The sequence below is a fragment of the Canis lupus genome, chromosome 35 (genome assembly GCF_003254725.2).
Source record: "Canis lupus dingo isolate Sandy chromosome 35, ASM325472v2, whole genome shotgun sequence".
Classification (NCBI taxonomy): domain Eukaryota; kingdom Metazoa; phylum Chordata; class Mammalia; order Carnivora; family Canidae; genus Canis; species Canis lupus.
The window spans coordinates 772,760-796,369 of record NC_064277.1 but is presented as its reverse complement, the minus strand read 5'-3'; the positions used below and the strand labels follow the sequence as shown (position 1 = coordinate 796,369).

At 48.6% G+C, this 23,610-nt stretch overlaps 1 protein-coding gene across 4 annotated transcripts in view; it reads right to left on the bottom strand.

The window, feature by feature from the left end:
* The window catches only part of DUSP22 (dual specificity phosphatase 22), a 56,261-nt gene that overhangs the window by 17,783 nt on the left and 14,868 nt on the right, over positions 1-23,610 (bottom strand). For 2 of the 4 annotated variants that reach the window (XM_025446436.3, XM_025446445.3), the window contains exon 3: positions 17,970-18,052. The exons of 1 other annotated variant lie outside the window; for it this stretch is intronic. In XM_025446436.3, coding sequence (XP_025302221.1) covers positions 17,970-18,052 — 83 coding nt within the window. Of the gene's footprint in view, positions 1-2,896; positions 2,978-17,969; positions 18,053-23,610 lie in introns of those variants that run through there. One more of the 4 variants, XM_035710538.2, reaches the window with a different exon arrangement.

Genomic DNA, 23,610 nt, shown 5'->3' with positions numbered 1-23,610 from the left:
ATAAATGTCAACAGCAGTGTGACTGGAAGGCACTTCACTTCCTTCAGGTGCTCCCTGAGTGGGAGTCACAGTCCCCTTTTTGGTGCCTTATGCAAAAAAAAAAAAAAAAAAAAAAAAGGGATGATGGCAGGAGCAAAATGCAAGAACATGGCAGAGGGTCTCTCCCTCCACGCCCGGAGATGGTGAGGAGGCAACTCTTGGCCATGCGGGGCCCCTCACCCTCACTAACTGGAATGGGCATGCGGCAGCTACAGCTTCCCATCTGTGAAGCTTCTAAGGAGGAACAAAGTAGCTCTCAGCCACAAGTTTGGGGATCCCCTACTGTTAAGGAAGGACAGAGAAAATATAAAACACAACATCATGTTCTCTCAAAAGTAGACCAGCAATAACAACAATAACCTGGGCACGTAGGAACACTAAATATCTGTTGAACAAGCTGAAAACCAGTGAACGTGAAGATCACACTATAGAACAAGCGCAGGGGCAGAAAAATACCATAAAGTGCCCATGCCTTAACCCGGGGACCGTTAACGACAAGGGGGCTGAGCTAACCACGCCGTAGGAGGGGCACACTGCATGCACATGCCCCACACATCGCTCTCCTGCCCGTCCACACCAAGGGGACGTGGGTAAGAATCAGCTCACCGTGATCTACAATAAGAAGGGAACAAACTATGCAAATACGGTAAAGAAAAGACTCAAAACTGCCCCAAAGTTTCAGCTGCTCGCCGCCCAAGAACGTCTATTTATCTTGGCTTAGTCATTAACAAAGCATGAAAAGTCTATCTCTTGGAGGCCACAGGCTGCAGAACACAGAGTACCTGAAAAAGTCTTGAGATGCCTGCACATGTGTACAATTCATGGCAGTTAATTACTAATTCAGAAAGCAACAAGAGTGCTGACAGCACTAGGGACCTCGGTGCTACAGGCTGGATAGACTTGAAAGTATCCTAGCATTAATGGATTTCCCCCCAAAAGACCATTCTCTAATGTTGAGCTTTGTAGAGACAGAGACACGGGGTAGGATGTGTTTAGCTAAATTACAGAAAGCATAGCAGATGAAGCAAAAAAAAAAAAAAAAAAAAAAAAAAGTAACATCTCATTCTAGAGCAAAATTCTAGAACGCTCTGAAAAATTCCCAAGTAATAATAATAACACAGAGGGCAGGTAGGTGCGGGAATGGGTGAAATAGGTGAAGGGGGTGAAAAAGAACAGTTGTCATGACGAGCACTGAGTAATGTATAGAGTTGTTGGATCACTATATTGTGCACCTGAAACTAATATAACACTGGGTGGTAACGATACTGGAATTAAAAAAAGAATAACAGCAATGTTTCTATTACTATAGCATTTGCTATGTGATATTTACTCCTACATATTACGTCTACAACTAAAAAAAAAAAACCCATAAAACTAAAACTATCTTCTTCTTTGAAATATAATTATTAAATACATAAAATTCAATGTTTTCCATGTTGTTTCAAAAAAATAAAAAATGATTGGTGAAAGGCCAATTAGCATTAAACTTCCACAGAGCTGGTAAGTGTCAAGTTGCACATTTTCAATTTAGGCGCCTGGCCCGAGAATATCAAACCCAGTTTAGTTAAGGGAAACGGGCTCAGCCTACGCTTTAAGATTGTCATGATTTCTAGGAGGGACAAAGCAAATGCAGTGATTTCCTTTGACTACGTGGCATTTTTGAACGGCCTAGGGCATCCCGAGAATGCTATTAATACTGATAAAATGAATTGAAAGTGGATAATGCTAGAAACCAAAATTATGAATATGGAAACTAAACTTCACTGAATTAAAAAAATGAAAATTAAAACACATTTTACCCATCATGTTAGCAAAGATGCAGATTGTTAAGGTATCCAAGGAAATAGCATTTTTTTTTTGCCTTGTAAATTACTATAACCTTTTTTAGAGTTTAAGTTAGCAATATCAATTAAAATTCACAATATTCTGGGTTTGGACCCAGAGCTTCCACTCCTAGAAATTAATCCTAAATAAAGAGATGGACCCAGGGCACCTGCGTGGCTCAGTGGTTGAACATCTGCCTTTGGCTCAAGGCGTGACCCTGGAGTCCTGGGATCGAGTCCCGCATCGGGCTCCCTGCATGGAGCCTGCTTCTCCCTCTGCCTGTGTCTCTGCCTCTCTCTGTGTCTCTCATGAATAAATAAATAAAATCTTTTTTAAAAATATAAAAAAATACTGATAAGACGTGGACCAGAGGGAAGAAAAGGGCAAAGAATTAAGAAAAAGCCTCATATTTACCCCGACTGCATATACACTCACTATTAATAATAACAAGCAACCCCTCCATCAGGACTACAGAGTGTGGAAAAAACATTAGGAAAATACAGGAAAGCGGTTAGACTTCAATGAAATCATCCAAAGAAAGCTTTCTGTGTGCAGTTTTGAAAGAAACAGCAGACATCAATTGACTGAGAAGAAAGTCTAGAAAGTATCTCAGAGATCCTTCTTGAACAAAGTTTAAAAGCTTTCTAAGTCCATATTCTCAAAAGTTCTAATATTTTTCTGTTTTCTGTTTCAACAAGCACAGTAACCACCAAAAGTAAGGTTTTTGCCTTTCTTTGGGGCTGAAACTAAAGATTACACTTAAAACGATACGTAGGCAAGTGCTTGAAAAGCAGGCCCAAGATTCTGATTTCGGGACTCATGAAGAGACCCAACTCTCGCTTGTTTCAAGTACAATTTCTAAAAATCACTGTTCTTTTCTTTCTGAAACGTGAGTGTGAGGCTTCTGAGAAACCTCGCTGACCTTCTACTTTCCTAAAGAAAAGAAAGATGAAGCCCTCCAGGGTCTGTCCTCTCTCTCAGGAAGGCCACCCGAGGTGGCTCTAGAACATAACCGTTTTCTGCAAGGACTCACCCACGACCTCCGAGGACACAGGAGGAGGAGACGGAGTTCGCGGGAGTCCAGAACCAGTGGATCCATGCGATGGAAAAGTTATTTTAGCGGCTAATAAAAATGACCGGATTAGAGACCTCGGAGACCAAGACCTCATCCTGTTCCGACCCAATACTAGCAGCAACATGGGGGCGCGAAGGAGGTGACATTTTTTTTGATTTTTGGATTTTTGATTTTCTTTGATTGTGGCATTTCTGAGGCATCAGGGGGCCAGGGGGCACGATGGCGTGGCCTCTGCAGGTCCTACCCGTGGAACTCTAACACTGATCATCTGATGCCCATGAATGAATCGGGCAAAGCCCGTTGGAGATCCCCTTAAGGCTTCATTCACCCAATCACAAAAAACAAAAACAAAAAACAAAACAAAACAAAAATCTGACTTCAAAAAAGAAACAAAATTTAAAAAGCCATTCGGTTCAGATCGGCCCACACCTGCTCGGAAGCGAGGCCACAGCTCACACCCGCTGCAGAAGGCCAAGGCTCTCCCACTTGAGACAGTCCCTCCGCTCTTTATTTTATCGTAGTCAAGTCTACATAAAATTTGCCATTTTTAAACCATTTTTTTAAGCATGCAGTTCAGTGGCGTCGTGTGTGTTCACATTCTAACCAGCACCACCCTCTCTAGAGCTTTTCCTGCTTCCCGACTGGAAACTCTGCACCCGGTAGACGCTGGGTCCCGTCAAGCCCGCCCGGGCCTTGGGACCCCCCGGGTCACTCTCTTTCCCACGAATCTGGCTACTTGTGAGCCTCCGTATGAACCTGAAGGCCACTGAACTGAAACAATTAGGGCGGCCACACTCCTGAAGGTCACAGCCCGGGACACGGAACCGCTGGCCTGGACTCGACCTCGGGTGCCCACGGCGGGTGTGACCACCTTGTTCCCCTTTATCAAGTCGCGTCTTCATGGGGTGTCTCAGTCCGGAGGGAGCACCCCAAGGTCCCCCGGCCTGTGCGCCCAGATGCCAAGCAGCCCCCGCGCTGCCTTGGGGTCACCCTTCTTCTCCGCTTGGGGATTCTCGCAGAGCCAATGACACTTTTTGTTCTTAGTTAGTTAGTGAGTTAGTTAGTTAGTTAGTTAGTTAGTTAGTTAGTATTCATGTGCTGCCAGTGACACTGCTTAAAGGGGAAAGTGTAGCCCAGGGGCATCGCGGCAGGAAGGTCACCTCGGGAAACGTCCGGCCTCGGGCCTGGAGGCCAGCAGGGCGCGGCAGCAGTGAGTACGGAGGCGCGGGCCTGGCCTCGGGTCGCCGGCATGGGGGGCACCTGCAGGGGACAGCGCGGGGTCCCCGGCCCCCCTCTTCCCGCACCCGCTAAATTTAGGAGCCACTGCGGCAAATCACGACTTGCAGGCACCCAGGTTGTCAGGGGGCGCGGAGGGCGGGGTCGGAGTGTGGAGACAAGATTGAGGCCTTGGCTTGATTTGTGGGGGCAAATGCAAATGAGCAGCCTCGGCCACCTGTCGGCTTCTTTCAGGTGACTCAAAAGACGACAGCCATCTGACTCGGCAGCTCAACACATGAGGCCCACAGGCTTATTTTTGCTGCGGCCCCTGCACTGCGTGGCTAACTGGACATGGTCAGCGCCCGGTGTCCCGGGCCAGCGTGGCCGCAGGGAAGGGACAGGCCAAGGGACAGGCTGGGGGACAGGTCAGGGGACAGGCCGGGGGACAGGCTGGAGGACAGGAGAGGGGACAGTCAAGGACAGGCCAGGGGACAGGCCAGGGGGACAGGCGAGGACAGGCCGGGGAACAGGCTGGGGCACAGGCCAGGGGGACAGGCGAGGACAGGCCAGGGGACAGGCCGGGGGACAGGCAAGGACAGGCCAGGGGACAGTTGAGGACAGGCTGAGGGACAGGCCAGGGCACAGCCAGGGGGACAGGCAAAGACAGGCTGGGGGATAAGTCAGGGGACAGGTAAGGGGACAGTCGAGGACAGGCTGGGGGACAGGTGAGGGGACAGGCCGGGGGACAGGTGAGGGGACAGGCCGGCCTCGCCAGCTCCCGGCCACCAGGCCCCCTGCGGTTTCCGTCTTGGCTCAGGCCCCGACCTCCTGGCCACGACCCAGGGAAGCAGGGCCACTTGGAGCCACCGCTGCAGACCCAGTCGCTTGGCGATCAGGGTGACGGATGCCTCGGGTCACGACGGGAGGCCGAGCCCGGGCAGGAGGGACCCGCAGCGACAGCCTGTGCATGACGCCCGTGTGAAGACCCAGGGTCCCCGCCCTGGTGCTCGGCCCCGCGGCCACCCAGGCAACCTGGCGGGCCCTGGGGTGCTTAGGACTCCCCACCCAGGCTCCTAGGCCGCCCCCGTGTGTGTGTCAGTCCCTCCTCCAGCACACTGTCCCCTCCAGGGCCCCCTCCCTCCCCTCTAGGGCCCCCACACTCCAGGTCCCCCTCCCTCCCCTGCAGGGCCCCCACCCCACCCTCCAGGTCTCCTGCCCTCCAGGGCCCCCTCCCTCCCCTGCAGGGCCCCACCTCACCCTCCAGATCTCCCACCCTCCAGGGCCCCCCCTCCCTCCCCTCCAGGTCCCCCACCTTCCAGGGCCCCTTCCCCTCCAGGTCCCCACCCTCCCCTTCAGGGCCCCCCCTCCCCTCCAGGCCCCCCCAGGCCCCCTGACCAGCCCACCTGCTGCCACCCGCCGTCCGCAGATCAGGCCCCGCAAAGCCCGCGAGGTCGCAACCTGCCCCCTGACAGCACGAGCGAGCTGAGCCGGGTGTAGACGGGGATGCCTCACCAAGTTGCCACCGGCTTCAGGGTCAGGAGCCCGGCCAGGGCCTGGGGGGGTGGGATGCTGCCCGTCCTGGACCCTGACGGCGCCTGAACACCCCGGGCCCCAGCAGGGAGGCCGGGGCGCAGACAGTGGGGCACGAAGCTCCAATTCGGATTCGAGGGCTGCGTAGCCCCGCCTGGGGGCGTGGGGGGGCAGGTGCTTCCAGGGGGGGCCAGCATTCCACTACATTACCCCCGCACCACAGCCCCTTGTCTCCAGCCCCTTGGGCCCTGGGGAGCCCCCAAGGGGAGCCCCAAGGACTGTACCCATCAAGGGGTGAATAAAATGGAGACAAATCCACCCCACATGACCTGCGGGCCCAATGGGAGCCTATGCTCATGGGGGAGCATGTGCGAGGCCACATCACGGCCGATGCTTCCAGCTCCCAGGACGCTGCTCCTCCTCTAGCCTCCAACTTCAGCTGCAGACACCTTTTCTTGCAGGGTTTTTGTTCAACTGCAAAGACTTAGCCACAAGCATGCAGTGATGCTGCTGGAATCTGCACCTGTGGCCTGGCCCTCGCCCTGGAGCCCTGCACACATGCTCTGAAGGCCTGGGGACACCACATGGCAGCTCACCTGGACCTTGCCTGGCTGCCCTCAACTCCAGCTCAGTCTCCCCGAGTGTTCCCGTCCACCCATGGGTGCCACAGCTGCCCTTCCAGCCAGGCCGCGCTCTCAGGCATCCCCAACTTCTCCCCTGCTCCACTCCTCCCACCTGAATTCTGATTCATTCCACCTGAGAAACTACTTTCCATACTTCGGGGCTGTTCTATGGGACACCTACCAGTTCACGGCTACTGTGACTTCTCTACAGATTGTTCCTTTTTTTTTTTTTTTTTTCATTTATTTAGTTCCTCCTTACTCTGGTTCCATTCTTTTGCTTTCAATTGTACTTTGTCTGATAAAAAATATTGCTATTCCGTCTTTCTTTTGGTTCATTTATACGGGAAAATCTTTCCCCATCCTTTGATTTTTAACCTTGCTGTGTCGCTCTATGGAAAGCACTCTTGTAGAAAAAAAAATCCCACTTTCAGTGTCCAGGCTCAAACCATCATCACTTCTGAAGGGGATTGTTATAAGAGCTTCCTAACCGGGTGCTTCATACCCATCACCCTCATTGGTCCTGTTCCCTGGTCAAAACCCTGGAAACACAATCCAAATCTGTCTCCCGACTTGGTCCATAAATCTTTTTTGAGTCCCTGCTTCACAGATAAAGCTGAGGCTCCTCAGCCCGACAAGGAAAAGCCTTCCAGCCTGCTCTGAACCTGCCCCCCCAGCCTGGCCACTGTCTCTGGTTGGACCTTCATGGGCCCCAGAACATGCCTTGCTTTTGCACACCTGATGCCTCTGCACGCCCGGAGCCCTTGCATGTGCCGCCTTCCTACCTGGAATCCCACTCCCCGCTCCAACTGGCTGTGCTCACCATCAGTCCCTGGCCAACCTGTCGCCCCTTTGAGACCACACTGGAGTGTCACCTCCTTGGCAAAGGAGGTCGGGTTGCCTGACCTGGTTGGGTTGGCCATTTTCTCCCGGTGCCCTAGAGACTCTCATCTCTGCTATCTCAAGCCGCGGCCTTGCCCTGTTGTAAGGATTTCTGTGCTTGTCTCTTCTGAACACTGAGCCCCATCTTGCTTCTCTTTGTATTTTATCCCCAATCCTTGCTACAAGGTAAGTAAACATCTGCTGAAGCTGAAGGAATAACTCCTAATTTAGCCAAAAGGAGAACTGAATACGGCCCCACCCTTACCCCACCATGCTGACCACCTTCTCCACTCTATAATCAGCCAACTCCACGCATCTTCTGGGCTCCAGGGCTTATTTCCCCCTTCCTGACCAGCCCGGAAGGGCTGCTCCGCGCTAAGGCATGCCTCCCCCTTGAACCAAACCATACTAGTCCTACAAGCTGCCTAAACACGCCTCTTTATAAAGTCTTCCCCAAATTCCCCAGTCCATGAGGCTGAAGATCTTGTATAGAAGGTCAGAGCTTCGACCCTATGCTCCAGCATTTACAAGCAATTTATGTGGTTGTATCAGTGCACACACTCCAGCGGAAGCACAGGGGGACACCAGGTGCTACGTGCTTTTCCTGAGATGTTGGTTTGGAGATGCTGGTGGATCTTGCCACTGGTGCATTTCCATTGAGGAAAAGGAGGGATGCAAATAAGGCAAGCCCACTTCAGAAACACAGCACTCGGCACACAACGTGCTCAGTACTTGATCGCACAGGGGAGTCAGGGCAAGATGGACGAGAGGCGGCACTCAGGAAATGCTAAAAAAAAAAAAAAAAAAAAAAAGGAAAGGTAAAGAAAAGAAAGAAAAAGAGAAATTGGGACTTGACTTAGAGAAAAGTTTAGCAGGAATGTTTTGTAGAAGTGTTCAGTTCTGTGGAGATGCTGGTCCGTAAGCATGAGTGCTAAAGAGAAGGTCCGCGTGGGCCTGAGATGCAGGGTGCTCTAGAAGGCCAAGAGACAAGAAAGGTGAACACGAGTATCTTTTATTTAGAGACAAAAGAAGCACTGCTTCCTCTCTAGAATCAATGAAGTACTAGACTATTTCCAGTCCCTTTTGGTCCATTCATGCTGGAATTCTGGGTTTAGAACCCCATTTGCAAGTGAGCTTATCACAGAAGGGTCAGCAGCCAGACGGAGCTATATTATGCACTTGACTGCCCACACACGCAGACCTCAGATACAGCTTGATTCAAGAAAGAGCGATTACTAGACAGTTTTCGATACCTACCATGATCATTTCTATTTGAGTCATTTCTATTTAAGTCTGGGGTTGGCTTCAAACAAATTTACCTCAACATATGAAAGCTGCTGCAAGCCTTTGGTATGGGAGATACCACTGATACTCGGGTGGCATCAAAGAGACTTTCTTAGAGAGGTGAAAACAACTGGGGTTCACTGGAAAATATTGCCAATCTGAAAACCATGGTCAAACGATGATTGATTTTCAAAGGTCCCAGACTTCATTAGCAATAGGATAGTGTGATGCTTTTTGCGATGCCAATAAAACAACTAAGATCGTCCACGTTGGACACGGTGGCTAATCCGAGTAGGAAATCTTGCCCAGTGCCTCAGCTGCATCTCTAAGGAACCTGTGAATCTTAGGAAAGGAAATAAACTTATTTAACTGAAATAATCAAGTGGAAGATAACTGATGCTAAAAATAAAATCTAGACAATTGAAAGGTCCGTCTTGGGCTATCCTCTCCCTTTGGAGATTAAGATAACTCAAGTGAATGGTTTACAGCCCCTGATCGTGGACAACATAGATGTAGCACGTCTAACATCAAACACGTGTGTATGAATCCACAGGGAACACTGTTGGCACAGAACCCAGTGTGGCCAAACCTGAACGTCCAAATGCAATGTCCCCATCACTACTACAGACACCCCCCTCCCCCACCCCTGCTGGCCTGCCTTCCATACCTCTCTTCACTCAAAGAGAAATTATGAAAATACTCTATTGTGAAAAATAAATAAAAATAAAGATAAAAGTGAAACTCATCCTTCCTACCCTCTTTTCCCATCCTACTCCACTTTGCCATTGTGGGGAATCTCTATGGTCCCTCCAGCCCCTTCTCTGTGCATTTACATGTGTATGTATGTACCCACAGAAATATATAGAGATATTTAGTTTTACATAAATGGGGTCATATTGTGGATATTATTCTGCTACTTGCCTCTTTTGCTTAACAATTAACTTTTCCCTGTGCTTACATATAAACCTTCCTCTTATTTTTGAGTTGCTGCAGAGTATTTCTTAATATGGATGCATCATAATTGACCACTACCCTTCTGCTGAATGTGTGGGCTGGCTCCAATTTTTTTGCCGTTACACAGAGTTGCAGTGAACATTTTGCCTGTACCTCTGTGGGTATGAGATGAAACATGTGGTTTTCGTCAATTATGTATCTTCCTAGGAGGAGTATGCTGGGGGAGATGCAGCCTATAGCTCCTGTGACTTGAAGATCATGGGCAGGGTGGGCCCCTGGGTCTTGAGAGCTGAGGACCGACATGGGCACAGAGCTGGGGGTGACACTCTGCAAGTCTGCCTGCGTGGCTGCCAAAGGAGGATCCCGGGCAGTGAGGACCTGCCTCCTGAGTCAGAATACAAGCCCCATAACTTGAACGTTCTCTCAGCTTTTCATGACCTGGGTATAAGCTCCTTGAAACTTGATGGGATGAGCATTGGGTGTTATTCTATATGTTGGCAAATTGAACACCAATGAAAAATAAATTTATAAGAAAAAAAAAGAAATCTGAGACAACGCCTCAACGGCTCTGCCTGCACTTCAAGCACGTGGCAGATCTTTTAACTGATCATTCACTGTCTATGTCTTAGATGTACTTTCCTCCTTGTAGGACCAAGCTTCTAATGCAAACTAAAGGCAGCTGAAGGATCCTTAAGAGATCAGAAAGTCACAGGATAATGATTTAGCAAGAGGTAATTCCGAACTAGAGTCTCCGGGAGCTCCATAAACCAGTACATCTGCATTTGCTAACCCTTCTGACAAGTGAGGAACAGAACAAACAGCGTGTATAAGGGAGGCTGCATTACGGAACCAGATCTTCTGGCTTCACTTGTTACTCATGGCTAATAAATTATCCTTGGCACAGCTCTTCTTTACCACCCTTCAATGAGCCACAAATGACTAAAGACATGATTCCCACTTTGGAATGGAGCTGAAAATGCACGTGGCTCTCAGTTCGTCAGTAAGCACCTGCAGAGGGGCCCCTGGGTGCCAGACCCAGGTTGAGTGCTGGGGGACACCAAAGAAATCCCAAGGTGGCACCTGCCTGCGTGGGCCCGAGGTCAGCTGCGGAGCCTGGATCTGGCAGTCAAGAGCTAGATGTCACCATCAGTGAGTGGTTAAATAGCCACTCAATAGACTGTAGAAGCTGTCCGGATGCTTATAATTCACAACCCAGCTAAGAGTGCAAACTACACATATTATAGAGAAAAGGGAAGAAGCCCTGAGGTTGGAGGGCACTGGGAGTGTCTTTCTCAGAAGGAGAGCTAGGGCCGAGCAGTGAGGAAGGGTAGGGCTTGGGCAGGCCAGAGGGTGGAAGAAGCATAGTTTCTTAAATTTTAAATGCCATTTAACACCTTGGTTCTAGTTTGCTTCACACTTGGGAAACCAGCTGAACTTCTGAGGTAGTGACACGGAGCGGGTCGCCAGACAGACACCGAGCAGGTGACCAAGGCCCATCGAGGATCCCCTCAGCCTCCTAGCTCTGTGGTCCAAGCAGACCGAACACCTCACCCTGGGGAGAGTTTCCTCAAAAATAAGCAGGCAGGGCAGCCCGGGTGGCGAAGCAGTTTAGCGCCGCCTGCAGCCCAGGGCGTGACCCTGGGGTCCCGGGATCAAATCCTGTGTCGTGCTCCCTGCGTGGAGCCTGCTTCTCCCTCTGCCTGGGTCTCTGCCTCTCTCTCTCTCTCTCTCTCTCTCTCATAATAAATAAATAAATAAAATATAAAAAAAAGAAAATGGGTTAATCCAAATAACTTCTGGATTGGCTATATCTAAAAAAATAAAAAATAAGCGGACAATGAAGACAGCAGCACAGATAAGTAGATAACCATAAGTACCAGAAACAGAAGACGTGGCCGCCTCTACCTGAAACTAACAAAATTAACTTGTGAGCCTGGACACCTCAAAAAAAGTCTTTAGTGATAAAGGAAATATAAAACAGAACCACCAGGAATAAGTACCTTCTATGAAAACATCTTATTCTTTGGGAAAAAAAAAAAAAACAACTTAAGTGGTTGAAAGTATAAAAGCCACAGCTTAAAATGGAAAGATTACATATCTAAGCTGAACTCAAGCTCGAAAAACCTATCTGGTATTCATACAATACCCTGGTTTGAATATCCGCATGTAAACTACTGCCTTTTTTTTTCTATTTAGTCCTAAAATACACATCATTTAAAAATTTAAATTATTTGGAGAATCAGTCCAGCGAAGGAATGAGAATACTTTTCGAAGCGTTTTTGTTGATCGCAAAAAAAAAAAAAAAATAGTTTTGTTTCCTGCAGGTGCTCTAGTTAAAGACACAGAATGAAAAATGAAACAGACTCTGAAATTTTTACATTAGAAAGACAGAGTTCTGTTTCTTTTTTCAGGGGAAGAGAGAAATCTTTCATTGCTCAATATTACTTCCTCAGCACCTATAAACAATATGGGGTTCCTGATATGAAAAAGCACCGTCTTTGTGACAGGAGTTTTCACCACTCTACAAATCTGGAGCAATCAGGAGGCACTGGAGACTCGGCTCACAAATGAGGAAACACTGCAGCAAAAGCAAGCAACCCCCTCAACCGAGTCCTCAATATAGGAACAGACCACAGGGTTGTTCCCCCCACCCACCCACCCCCCCACCCCCCCGCCGCTTAAATATTTTAAAATATTTTAGTTACAGGTCTGGTCTTAATTCCTATTTGAAACTAATAAATGTGCCAATCATTTTCCCCCTTGGCCCTGCCTCTTGCTAGCAGGTGATGTGAACAGGTCCCCAGGTCTGACTATGTTATGAAGGACCCGGGACAACGCTTTCTGCCTTGCTGAGCTCTCGGCTTCTGGAGGCTCAAACGAGACGGGGTGACTGTCGTGGAGACCGGACTCTACCAGAAGGCGTGCCTTGGCACTACCAGCTTCTTCCCGGCCAGAATGCACCAGATTTTCCAAATTCCCAGTTATTTCCCAAAACCCAGGCAAATGCCTGGCCACTGCAAATGCCTCTAGATTCATATGACAGAGGAGGGACCTCGTTCTCTGAGATTCCTCGGCCTCCTAGTCTTGACTCCTAGTACTGAGGGCTTACCCTGAGTCCAAGCTCTTCTTTCACTGGACTTAATTATTAGTAGTATTTATAAAATATCCACAATATCCATCTTGTCCATACTCTAAGGGCTTCATCAGGGCAAATAATCACTTCTGTTACCTCCAGCGTCTGTCCCAGGGCCTGGCATGTAGCAGGAGTTCAATCAGTCAACCCATCAATCACTCCCTGCCCTCAGAGGGAAGAACTATCTGGACGAGAAACTCAACAAAACGAGAGGGTGACATTCACAGCAAATAAAACGAAACGAAAATTTTGCTAATTAATGGCAATGAAGAATAAAAGTCTGCGCTGGTGACAGCGTAAAACAGGAACTTTCAGATGCTGCCAATAAGGGCACAGACGGCACAACCCTTTGCAAAGTTCACGCGGCAACATCTACAACAGTACCTGCAGACTCGGACACGTCAGTCACGCGAGGAGAGAACCGAGACCGTAAGGCCCTTTGGAGGAGCCTCTGGCCTGGGAAAGAAGATCCAGGCTCCTACCAAGCTACCCAGACCAACTGTGGAATCATGGGGGGGCCCCTTCCTGTCTCTGAAATTCAGCTTTTTGTCTACACAGTGATAGAATCAAGTGATCCCCGGGACTATGGTCAGATGGGATTTCTACATCAAACACAGAGCGGCCGGCATGGAAGGGAACTCAGAGCTCCTCCGAATCTTAGATGCTAGTTTAGGGCTGACCCAAGTGACTATAAAGGCCCCAAAGTTCCTATTGTTTCTAAGATCTTCATTCCGGAAGACCGACTCCTCCAGATACTCTTCTTGAGAAACAGGAATTAGGGCTTTGGGCCTCCTTCTCTTGGTTGACTACCTTGTCCTATGGTTCAAATGATAAACAAATCTTGTCTCATCCACCAAGGAAGGGCAAAGACCACCTGGCTTCACTAGATGACCAGTAGCGAGGTGAGGCCCCGCCACTCCTAAGGCCTCGGAACACCACCTTTTATTTCTTTCATTTTATTTCTCTCTATCGGGCTGCTCGAAAGGGTATAAAAACCCTGCCAGCAAACACTGTGCTGGGAAAACCTTCTAAAAACTACCCAAATAATAGAACATCAGAGCTAATCTAATTATAATCAACTAAGTCACAAGTTCCTTAAAAGTCCTTCCTAAAGGAAAATCAATGAGTTCATGATAACTAAAGACGTATTCAGGTGGTCATGAGGCATCTCACAGCAACTGTACCTTATGATACTGACCTTGCTCAGGTGTTACAACAGGTCACGAATCATCACAACCACAGAGGATGTAACAGGCATAAAAACTATGCAATCGGGGATCCCTGGGGGGCTCAGCAGTTTAGCACCTGCCTTAGGCCCAGGGCGTGATCCTGGAGACCCAGGATGGAGTAATGTCGGGCTCCCTGCATGGAGCCTGCTTCTCCCTCTGCCTGTGTCCCTGCCCTTCTCTCTCTCTCTGTGTCTCATGAATAATAAATAAATAAATCTTTAAAAAAAAAAAAAAAAACTATGCAATCCCCGAGCTACCAAGGGTGGGTTCTCACAATAACCTATCCTAAGGTAGCCTCATCTGGTAAGAAGATCAGGTTTGGCACCCTTTCCTTGACCACCGCTTCCTTGGCTTTACGAGTTGCATAAGCATCCCTCTGACGGGGTGCTCACCCTGGAAGCTCATCCTGGACAGTAAGGGACAGCAGGCCCCCGTCCCGAGTCCTCCTTGCTCTGAGTGTCCATTACTGTATTCAGCAGAATACAGTCCCATGGGACGTTAATAGGTCCTGTGTTGCATCAGCAGGCACACACGTAAAGTGGTTCCCTATTTAGAAAGAGTCATAAATGTGTGTCTTCAATGCAGAACTTGGGAGCTTTTATTCTATCCATAAATCTGTGAATTTTCCAGAGGAGCCTATGATGTGCTAAATTCCCTAACTTATTTTTTTGCAAAGCATGACATCGCGGGCCTGCTGTTCAACAATCCATCCCTTGACCTAGGGCCTCTGCTCTGGGAACCATATGGTATAATATAATTGCCCTCTCCCATAGTCTCCATCACAATAAGAGCACACCTAATTATTATAAAAGCCTTTGATACTTGATGCTAAGCACCCAGGACTTTTAAACCCGGTCAGATATTTGCTGGAAATGAACCAAAGAAGTACATACAGTGCAGGACCCCGTGTACAGCTACAAGGCAGCGGGGCTTGGAGAAGTCTGCTTGGAATTAGCAGCACTGAAACCCTTCAGTTTTAGACAATCACAACCTCACCACTCGTGGCCTGATCCCAGACTAGTGCTGCCTGGAGTAGGTTAAGGACCTTTCCATAGATGCAATGAAACGCCGGGACACCTGCACCCCGATGTTTATAGCAGCAACGTCCACAATAGCCACACTGTGGAAGGAGCCTCGGTGTCCATCGAAAGATGATGGATAGAGAAGCTGTGGTCTATGTATACAATGGAATATTCCTCAGCCAATAGGAACGACAAATACCCACCATTTGCATTGACGTGGATGGAACTGGAGGGTATTATGCTGAGTGAAGTAAGTCAATCAGAGAAGGACAAACATTATATGGTTCTCAATCATTCAGGGAATATAAAAAATAATGAAAGGGAATAAAGGGGAAAGGAGAAAAAATGGGTGGGAAATATCAGAAAGGGAGACAGAACATGAGAGACTCCTAACTCTGGGAAACGAACTAGGGGTGGTGGAAGGGGAGGAGGGAGGGGGGATGGGGGTGACTGGGTGATGGGCACTGAGGGGGGCACTTGACGGGATGAGCACTGGGTGTTATGCTATATGTTGGCAAATTGAACACCAATAAAAAATAAATTTACATTAAAAAATCAACCTCTAAGGAAATCAAAAAAAAACAAAACAAAAAAAAGGACCATTCAATAAACAGCAAATCTTTGAAGATCTCAGAACACGAAGTAGGTCCCGGCATTCTCCTCTCCCATCCTTACCCTTCCACCGTTTATTAGGGCCTCTTCTCAGGTTGGGGTTCAGCTTGCCGCAGTGGCTTGGATCTGCACACAACCTTCCCTCTCACCCTCATCCCCGCTCCACTTCCCCCTGGTGATCAGGGCCAGCATCACGGGGGACTGCAGAAGAATAGAATCTATCCCTCAATTCCCTACCAACCCCAAATATTCTCCCGACTCATCTCAGGCTGAGTGAGACCATGACTTCTGGAACTGAATCTTAACCCGAAGACGGAAGAGGGCCTTTATGCACGGGGCCGAGGGCTAAACGCCGTTCCGGAGCCTCTGGGACCCCGGCAAACCTCCTCCATCCCAGTAACTTCATGTGAGTACATGAGATCGAATGATTTTTGGTGTCTGGGTTTTTCCCTCTTGTGCAATCGGAGAGCACTGTTTTACATTTGTTTTTTATGAATTGTTTGCAAATTTAAAAATGAATGAAATAAAAAGGGGCGACAATGACCTCTGTTATGCTATAAAATGATGGTCTGGCTCTTAAAGAGCATGAAATCACAGGAAAGCACTTATTTTCGAGCTGAGGTAATAGCAGCATCCAAAGACTACAACAGGATGTGGCCAAATGTCACCGAAGCGGTCTCTGATGAAGAGGCACAGAACGTCTCTCCTCTTTTCCTTCCAAGGCAGAGTTTGTCTTTGTAGATGGAGACATAAGGGACTAAGGAGGAAAAGTGAGGACGGAAATGCAGTTTCCCCACAGCCGTGAGGCTCTTACACAAACCTGTCCCTTTCTCCTGGGTTACGGTCCCCACTGTTTCCCTTTCTGTCCCTTTGATTTCCGCACGTGACCCGGACGAGGTTGGACCGTCGCAGACTAGGGCTCCTCTGGGTTCCTAACGGGTCAAGGTCCTGCATGGGGACAGCGGCTCCCTGCAAACGGGCTGGGGCGCTCCCGCCGCGACGTGTCCCATCACATGGAGCCTAAGTGGTGAGGCAGGCCCGGGGGGGGGGGGGGGGGTGGCGGGGGGGGGGGGCGGCTGTGCAATGTATTAAAATAAAGGAAACCTCAGGCCTCATCTTGTGATTTAAAGAGGAAGTCGGTCAGGACCGGCCTGCATTTGACTTCTAGCAGGGCCCGAGCCCGGCTGTGTTTTGGGTGCGAGCTGTCGCTGACGGGCCAGCCACAGGGTGGCCGTTTCCAAGGGACAGTGAACGGCCCTGAACACGCTGTGCTGCCACCCGGGGCCCGAGACCAGCATGCGGGCGCCGGGCACAGCACCTCCGCCCGCCAGGGCCGCAGCCACAGAGGGAGCTGTCCCTTGGACAGCCTCGCAGACCCGGAGACGCGACCCGGCCTTGCTCTCCGCCTGTGGCTCTCTGGTGCCGAGACATGCAGTGGGATCACTTATTATCCCGCGGCCTCATTTTTTTTTTTACACTAACCGAAATCCAGCGGCTCTAATGGCCAAGGAAATTGGATAAATTTAAAATAAAAATATATTACTTGTTCTTGCATAACATGAATTTCAGTGAAAATAGCTTGAACTAGGATTGTTTCCCCAGAATAAGTCCCCCCCAGCTCCGCCCCCTGAGCTGGAGGACTCATGTGCATCACAGCACACATGTACCATGGCCCGGTGAAGGCCTGGGGCTCTGCCGAGGCCAATGTCCCGGAGCAGAGATCGTCCCCAGCCAACCGCTCCGGCCGCGTCGGCCCGAAACCGAAGAAGAAGCTGCCCTCGTGCCTGGCGCGGGGCGCACAGCCGGCCTGAGAGCCTAGGCCCCGACGGGCGCGCCCGCAGACAGGCTCCTCATCACAAGCCCCGGGAAGTCTCCAGGGACAACTTACCTTCCGTGGTCTTTTGTCTTTAAATGCAATTGGTAGATAATTGAGCTTAAATGGGGAAAAAAAAAAATCAGGGAGTGAGCCCCTCGGACTCTCCTGGATTCTGAAACCAGGGACAATACAGAAGGGGATGCGAATGAGCCTTAAAAATCCTTAAAATCTAGAAGTATATATATATTCCCCAAATGAATGAGACCATATAATGTTTGTCCTTCTCCGATTGACTTATAAAAAATTAGTGAGAGGGAATAAAGGGAAAGGAGAAAAAATGAGTGGGAAATATCAGAAAGGGAGACAGACCATGAGAGACCCCTAAATCTGGGAAACGAACTAGGGGTGGTGGAAGGGGAGGAGAGCGGGGGGTGGGGGTGACTGGGTGACAGGCACTGAGGGGGGCACTTGATGGGATGAGCACTGGGTGTTATGCTATATGTTGGCAAATTGAGCACCAATAAAAAATAAATTTATATTAAAAAAATTTTAGAAGTAAGCGCAGCGTCAGCTTATTCGCTGGCTTTTAGCCAAGCAGCGGCGCTAGGAGAGCGGTGGGCAAGGGGCTCAGCCGCCGGGGCAGTGGGGCCGCGATGGGGTGCAAGGGCCCAGGGGACACGGGACACGGGGGGGTCCACCGGGACACCAGGCCCCGCTCCGCTGCCCCTTACCTCCAGCAGCGGCCGGGCGCTGTCGTGGACAGACAGGATATGTGTCACCTTATTCTTGCTCAATTGCTCTGCATCTCTGGCATCTGTCACAGAAGAAAGGAGATGACCATTTTATTCTTCTCTGCAAGTTAATGACTTGGAAAGTTCAGCCAGGAAAAAAGTACAAAACGCCTTGTCTATTTCTTTCTAGAAACTCCATAATTGACCATACCCAGAAAAATCCAGGCCTAGGAAATTTAGGACTATTGCTTTAACGAATTTTGCAGATAATTTATTTCGGATTGTCAGATTTTTTTTTTTTTTTGATAGAAAGTGGTCACCGGAAACTTGAAATGTTATTTAGATCGATAAACATCATGATCATTGTTGTTGCTGTTTATTCTTTTTTTAAAGATTTTATTTATTTGAGAGAGAGAGAGAGAGTGAGAGAAAGAGAGAGCACGACTGGGGTGGAGAGGGACAGGGAGAGGGACACAGACATTTAGTCTTTTATTGGAAACATTAACTATAAGGTTGTTTGACATATATTAATATTTAAAAATTACCTCTTAGTGATCAATAATCTAAGTTAAAATCAAATACAAAAGACCCACTTACTATATAAGACATAGGAACCTGCCAGGGATGACTTTACCCTAATGTCAAAGGCAGGGATGGATTTAAATGCAGATTAGAGGGGCGTCTCGGGGGCTCAGCAGTTGAGCATCTGCCCCCGGCTCAGGGCGTGACCCCGGGGTCCTGGGATCGAGTCCCGCATCGGGCTTCCTGCATGGAGCCTGCTTCTCCCTCTGCCTGTGTCTTTGCTTCTCTCTGTGTCAATCAGGAATAAATAAAATCTTTAAAAAAAAATACAGATTAGACGGTGGCTTATAACACCTACAATTCACTTCAGGGCTAAACTAAAAAATGGAACATTTTCTGGAAATTCCAAACAGAATGAATTATTAGATTATCTGCATATGAAACTAAGGAGACACCAAGGCTTACATCCCCTTCTAATGCTCCTATTGATGCTGCAGAAGAAAGACTCAATGAATTTCCTCAAGTTGAAACCTTTCTGCTAATTTACCAAACAAGGTCCAGCCAGAAACAGCTCCCCCACGCCCATGTCCTGACCCAGGAGGAACTTTTTTAAATGATAGAGGGTAAAATGGACTGAGTCAAATATTTATTTGTAGAAACATAATAAAGACAAACACACATACAGGGGGAAAACCGCTATAAGGAATTAGCTCCAACAGTGACAATCTTGACAAGATGGAATTGCAAGTGTTTTAAAATTTTTTTAATAGCTTTTCTGGTATATTCAACACAAAAGGTTCTTTCAGTTTAACACACCTATGAACTAAGTGGGAGCTCCACCTTAGGTCAGGGTCTATGGCAAGGCTGAAGAATCTGCAGGCTTTTTTTTAAAGATAGATAGATGATAGATAGATAGATAGATAGATAGATAGATAGATAGATAGATAATTGATAGATGGATGGATAGATTGATTCATTGGGGTGGGGGAGGGGCAGAGGAAGAAAAGCAGGCTCTCCTCTGAGCACAGAGCCTGAGGATGCTGGGCTGGATCTCGTGACCCTAAGAGGAATCTGCAGCTTTGAGAAGCCTTGATGATCATGTAGAGACTGAAAAACTTTCCCAAACATTCTGCAATAAACATGTACCATTTAAAGTCAGAAAAAAATATTTTTAATTTATTTATTCATGAGAGACACACAGAGAGGGGCAGAGACCCTGGCAGAGGGAGAAGCAGGCTCCATGCAGGGAGCCCGACGTGGGACTCGATCCCGGGACCCTGGGGTCACGCCCTGAGCCGAAGGCAGATGCTCAACCGCTGAGCCCCCCAGGTGCCCCAGAAAAAAATCTTTAAGAGTGATATTAAAGTGTTGTTTTAAGGCTTTCTTCATGGCTCCAACCATCTCAAGCTTCCAACTCGGAGGCGCACAGCAGCCATTTCGTCCTATATACGGAGACTCAGCCTGAACACCGCCCCCCACCCTGTCCCACAACTATCCTAAGTTTTGGCATCACTAAGTTTGACTTGAACAGGAACTGGAATCACTTAGGATCCCACTGGCAGCAGCTTCCACTTCTCACCGAAAGACAACGTGCCCCGGTGCCACCAGCATCTGTGTTCTAGCCAAGTGGAGAAGCAGGACCGAGCTAGAGCCTTCGCCGCCGCAGGAGAACCCGGAGGCAGGTGGGGCAGCGGAGCACCGAAGCGGCCTCCTGACTGTCTGTCTTCTGGATTCTGAGCCTGCCACAGACTTGAATTTCAAAGATTTGTTCAAATATACTTTTTCGGGCAGCCCGGGGGGCTCAGAGTTTTAGCGCCTGCCTTCGGCCCAGGGCGGGATCCTGGAGTCCAGCATCGGCCTCCCTGCATGGAGCCTGCTTCTCCCTCTGCCTGTGTCTCTGCCTCTGTCTCTGTGTGTGTGTCTCTCATAAATAAATACATAAAATCTTTTAAATAAATAAATATACTTTTTCCTTTTTTATCAACAGTTTTCTTGAGATGAATTATGTACCATAAATTCACTCTTTTAAAGGGTATGATCCAATGGTCTTTAGTATCTTCAAAGCTGTTTAGCCATCACTGAGATCTAACACATTTCGTCACCTCATAAATCCACTTTCATAACACAGATTAAAATAAACAGAAAAAGTAGCTTGGTAAGAAAAGTATACATTTTTGAATACAGAAGAGCACCCGACGTCACAAATGAGACCACAGACTGTAGGGCTCCAAAGGAAGCGGAACTCTTGGACTCTGTCCCCCTCTCTAGCTTATCTTATCATAGTGCTGTTTCTACTGATGCCCTACTCGGGGATTACCCTACCCCGTAAGCCCCATAAGCGCAGGCTCTATTTATTAGGGAGGACGTAACGCGCTTAATCAACATTTCTGGATGATGGTATTGGACCTCTTCTTCTTTTGGACGACAAGTTATTGGTGGTTCTGGATGACCACCTACAACCACGGGCACCGCGTAACCAGCCATGAACGCGGCTGTAGGACCCGACCACGGGGTGAGCAGCGTCCTCACATGCACCGGGCGAGCCTGCAGGGCTCACACCAGCTCTCCTTGGGCACAAAATCAAAGGACGGAACTTAGTCCTTTACTGCTCCAACCCCGGGCTGCCGCCGGCAGCCCGGCCTCCCCTGGGAACCCACTGGAAACGCAGACGTCCCGGCCCACGACGTGATCAGAGCCCACATCTGCAGAAGAACCGCAGGAGGCAGTGTGCGCGGTTCACGGGAGCCCTGCAGGGCCTCCAGGGAAGGAGCTACTAGCGGGTGCCAGTGATGTCCCTTCCCCACCACGCCACTTTAATGCCATTTCTAAGCCAGAAAACAACCCATCACCACTTGGGACATCATTAGTGCAACAGGATTAATAAAACCAACGGGAAGATTACAAGTTAGAATTCACGCAGAAAAAAACCTAGAAGAATATAGGCTGGCCGTGGTTATCTCAGGGTGTGGAGTTTTGGGCAAGTTTTCGCTCTATTTAATATATTTCTATCACATTCGAAGTTTTAAAATTTTAATTTTCACCGATGAGCCTGAATTACTTTTATCACCAGGAAAAGAAAAATTTTAAGAACAACTCTTCATAAAATTCAACATAAATTACATTAGTAAGTGAAACAGTCAGCCCTTCGTGGGTAAAGCAGCTAACCACAGTCTTTTCCTCTTTCTGCCACTATCTCCCCCGGCCCCTGGACTCCTGCCCACTCCTGCTGCCTCACGTGGCCTCCAGGAGAAGCAAATGTCATTTTTACACAGCGGGAGCACTGAAATAGAAACACCTACTTGACCCCTCTCCCTTGCTGTTGCACGTTCCCTCGGCGGAGACCCCATCCACCACTGCTAAGACTTCGCTAAGGGAGCAAGTGGATTCCTGGAAGATACTGTCTTCCCACGGCAAAGTGGCAGCCACGTGCTTCCTCAGGAAGGGGAATTGGTGCTGTTGATCTTGTGTTGATACAGAAGACGTGCAGGGGTAACCAGTCCTTGGATGGGGAAAAAGTTAGAGTGGCCACGGGAAATACGCAGCCCAGCAAAGTCAAGTAGGATTCTAAATAAAATCATCAAAAATGGAATATTCCTCAGCCATTAGAAATGACAAATACCCACCATTTGCTTCGACGTGGATGGAACTGGAGGGTATGATGCTGAGTGAAATAAGTCAATCAGAGAAGGACAAACATTATATGGTCTCATTCATTTGGGGAATATAAATAATAGTGAAAAGGAATAAAGGGGAAAGGAGAAAAAATAAGTGGGAAATATCAGAAAGGGAGATGGAACATGAGAGACTCCTAACTCTGGGAAAGGAACTAGGGGTGGTGGAAGGGGAGGAGGGCGGGGGGTGGGGATGACTGGGTGACGGGCACTGAAGGGGGCACTTGATGGGGTGAGCACTGGGTGTTCTATATGTTGGCAAATTGAACACCAATAAAAAATAAATTTATTATTTAAAAAAATCATCAAAAAAAAATATCAGATGAAGTACCGGAGAATAATACCATCAATGCAAGCACTCTAGAAAAACAGATATTTGGCAGGAAAGAACTTCTTTGGGGATACCTTCCCAATCCTCAGAGCATCTGCTACACTGACCTGTGGACTCAACGGCGTGGCCATACAGGGTGAGAGAAGGAGGAAAGGGGGCGAAGAAGAAGGTCTCTGTTAAGGTGATAAATCCCAGAGTCATACGTTATCATACGCTGCAATAGCTGCCAGGGTCGTAAATCAGCTGTTAGCGTGTTCGACCTTTAAGTGGGCACATTTTCAGCCTGGGCAGTTCCTACTTACTTCCTTCTTCACCAAACGTGGGCTCTGACATTTACTGGTGTCGACCTTGGGCAAGCTCTTTGGTGCCTTACTTTTCTCATCCTTGATGTGGGGAAATGGTAAGAGAGCCACCTCAGAGGTCTGCTGGGAATGCTACATGATATAAAACGCTTACGGCAGTGCTAGGCCCACATGGAGCAAATATTATTGTCGCCAACATTATTAGTATTATCACCGGGACCAGATGAAGTCTCAAGGCCGCGGTGTGGGCGTCAGTCTCCATCACCTCTGAATGTTTCCAAATACTCACTTACTTCAAAGATGCCTGACTTCAGCTCTTGTTTCCACCACCTGGTGCTCATCACTATTCATCACGAAGCTCCCTCAGGCTAAGCCAACAGCAGAGCACCAAAGATTAGTGTTGAGGCTAACACCAGGTCAGCCTTATCTGAACAACTGGGGGACCACCACTGGGAAGCACGGCCATTGTCACTGGCAGACAGAGCAAGAGCTCTGAGATCTCAGACATGTCTCTGTGGACATCACCAGTACACACGCGGGCTGTGAGCTCGTTTCCCACATTTCTAGAATTTGTGGGCACCATCAAACAATGAGGGCTTCTCCTGTTTTGGGACCTGCCAACTTGTGAGGCAGCAGATAACCACCCCCCTGGTTGCAGGGCAGGTCCTGCTCTTTAAGACTCCACTCCCATCACCTTAGCTTGCAGCCAGGATGGGGCGGGGGTGGGGGCGATGGGGTCTCATCAAAGACCAGGCTGCAGAACCCAAGTTCCTTCATGGGTTTTTCTCTAGGTGGAAAGGACCAGATGTTGGAAA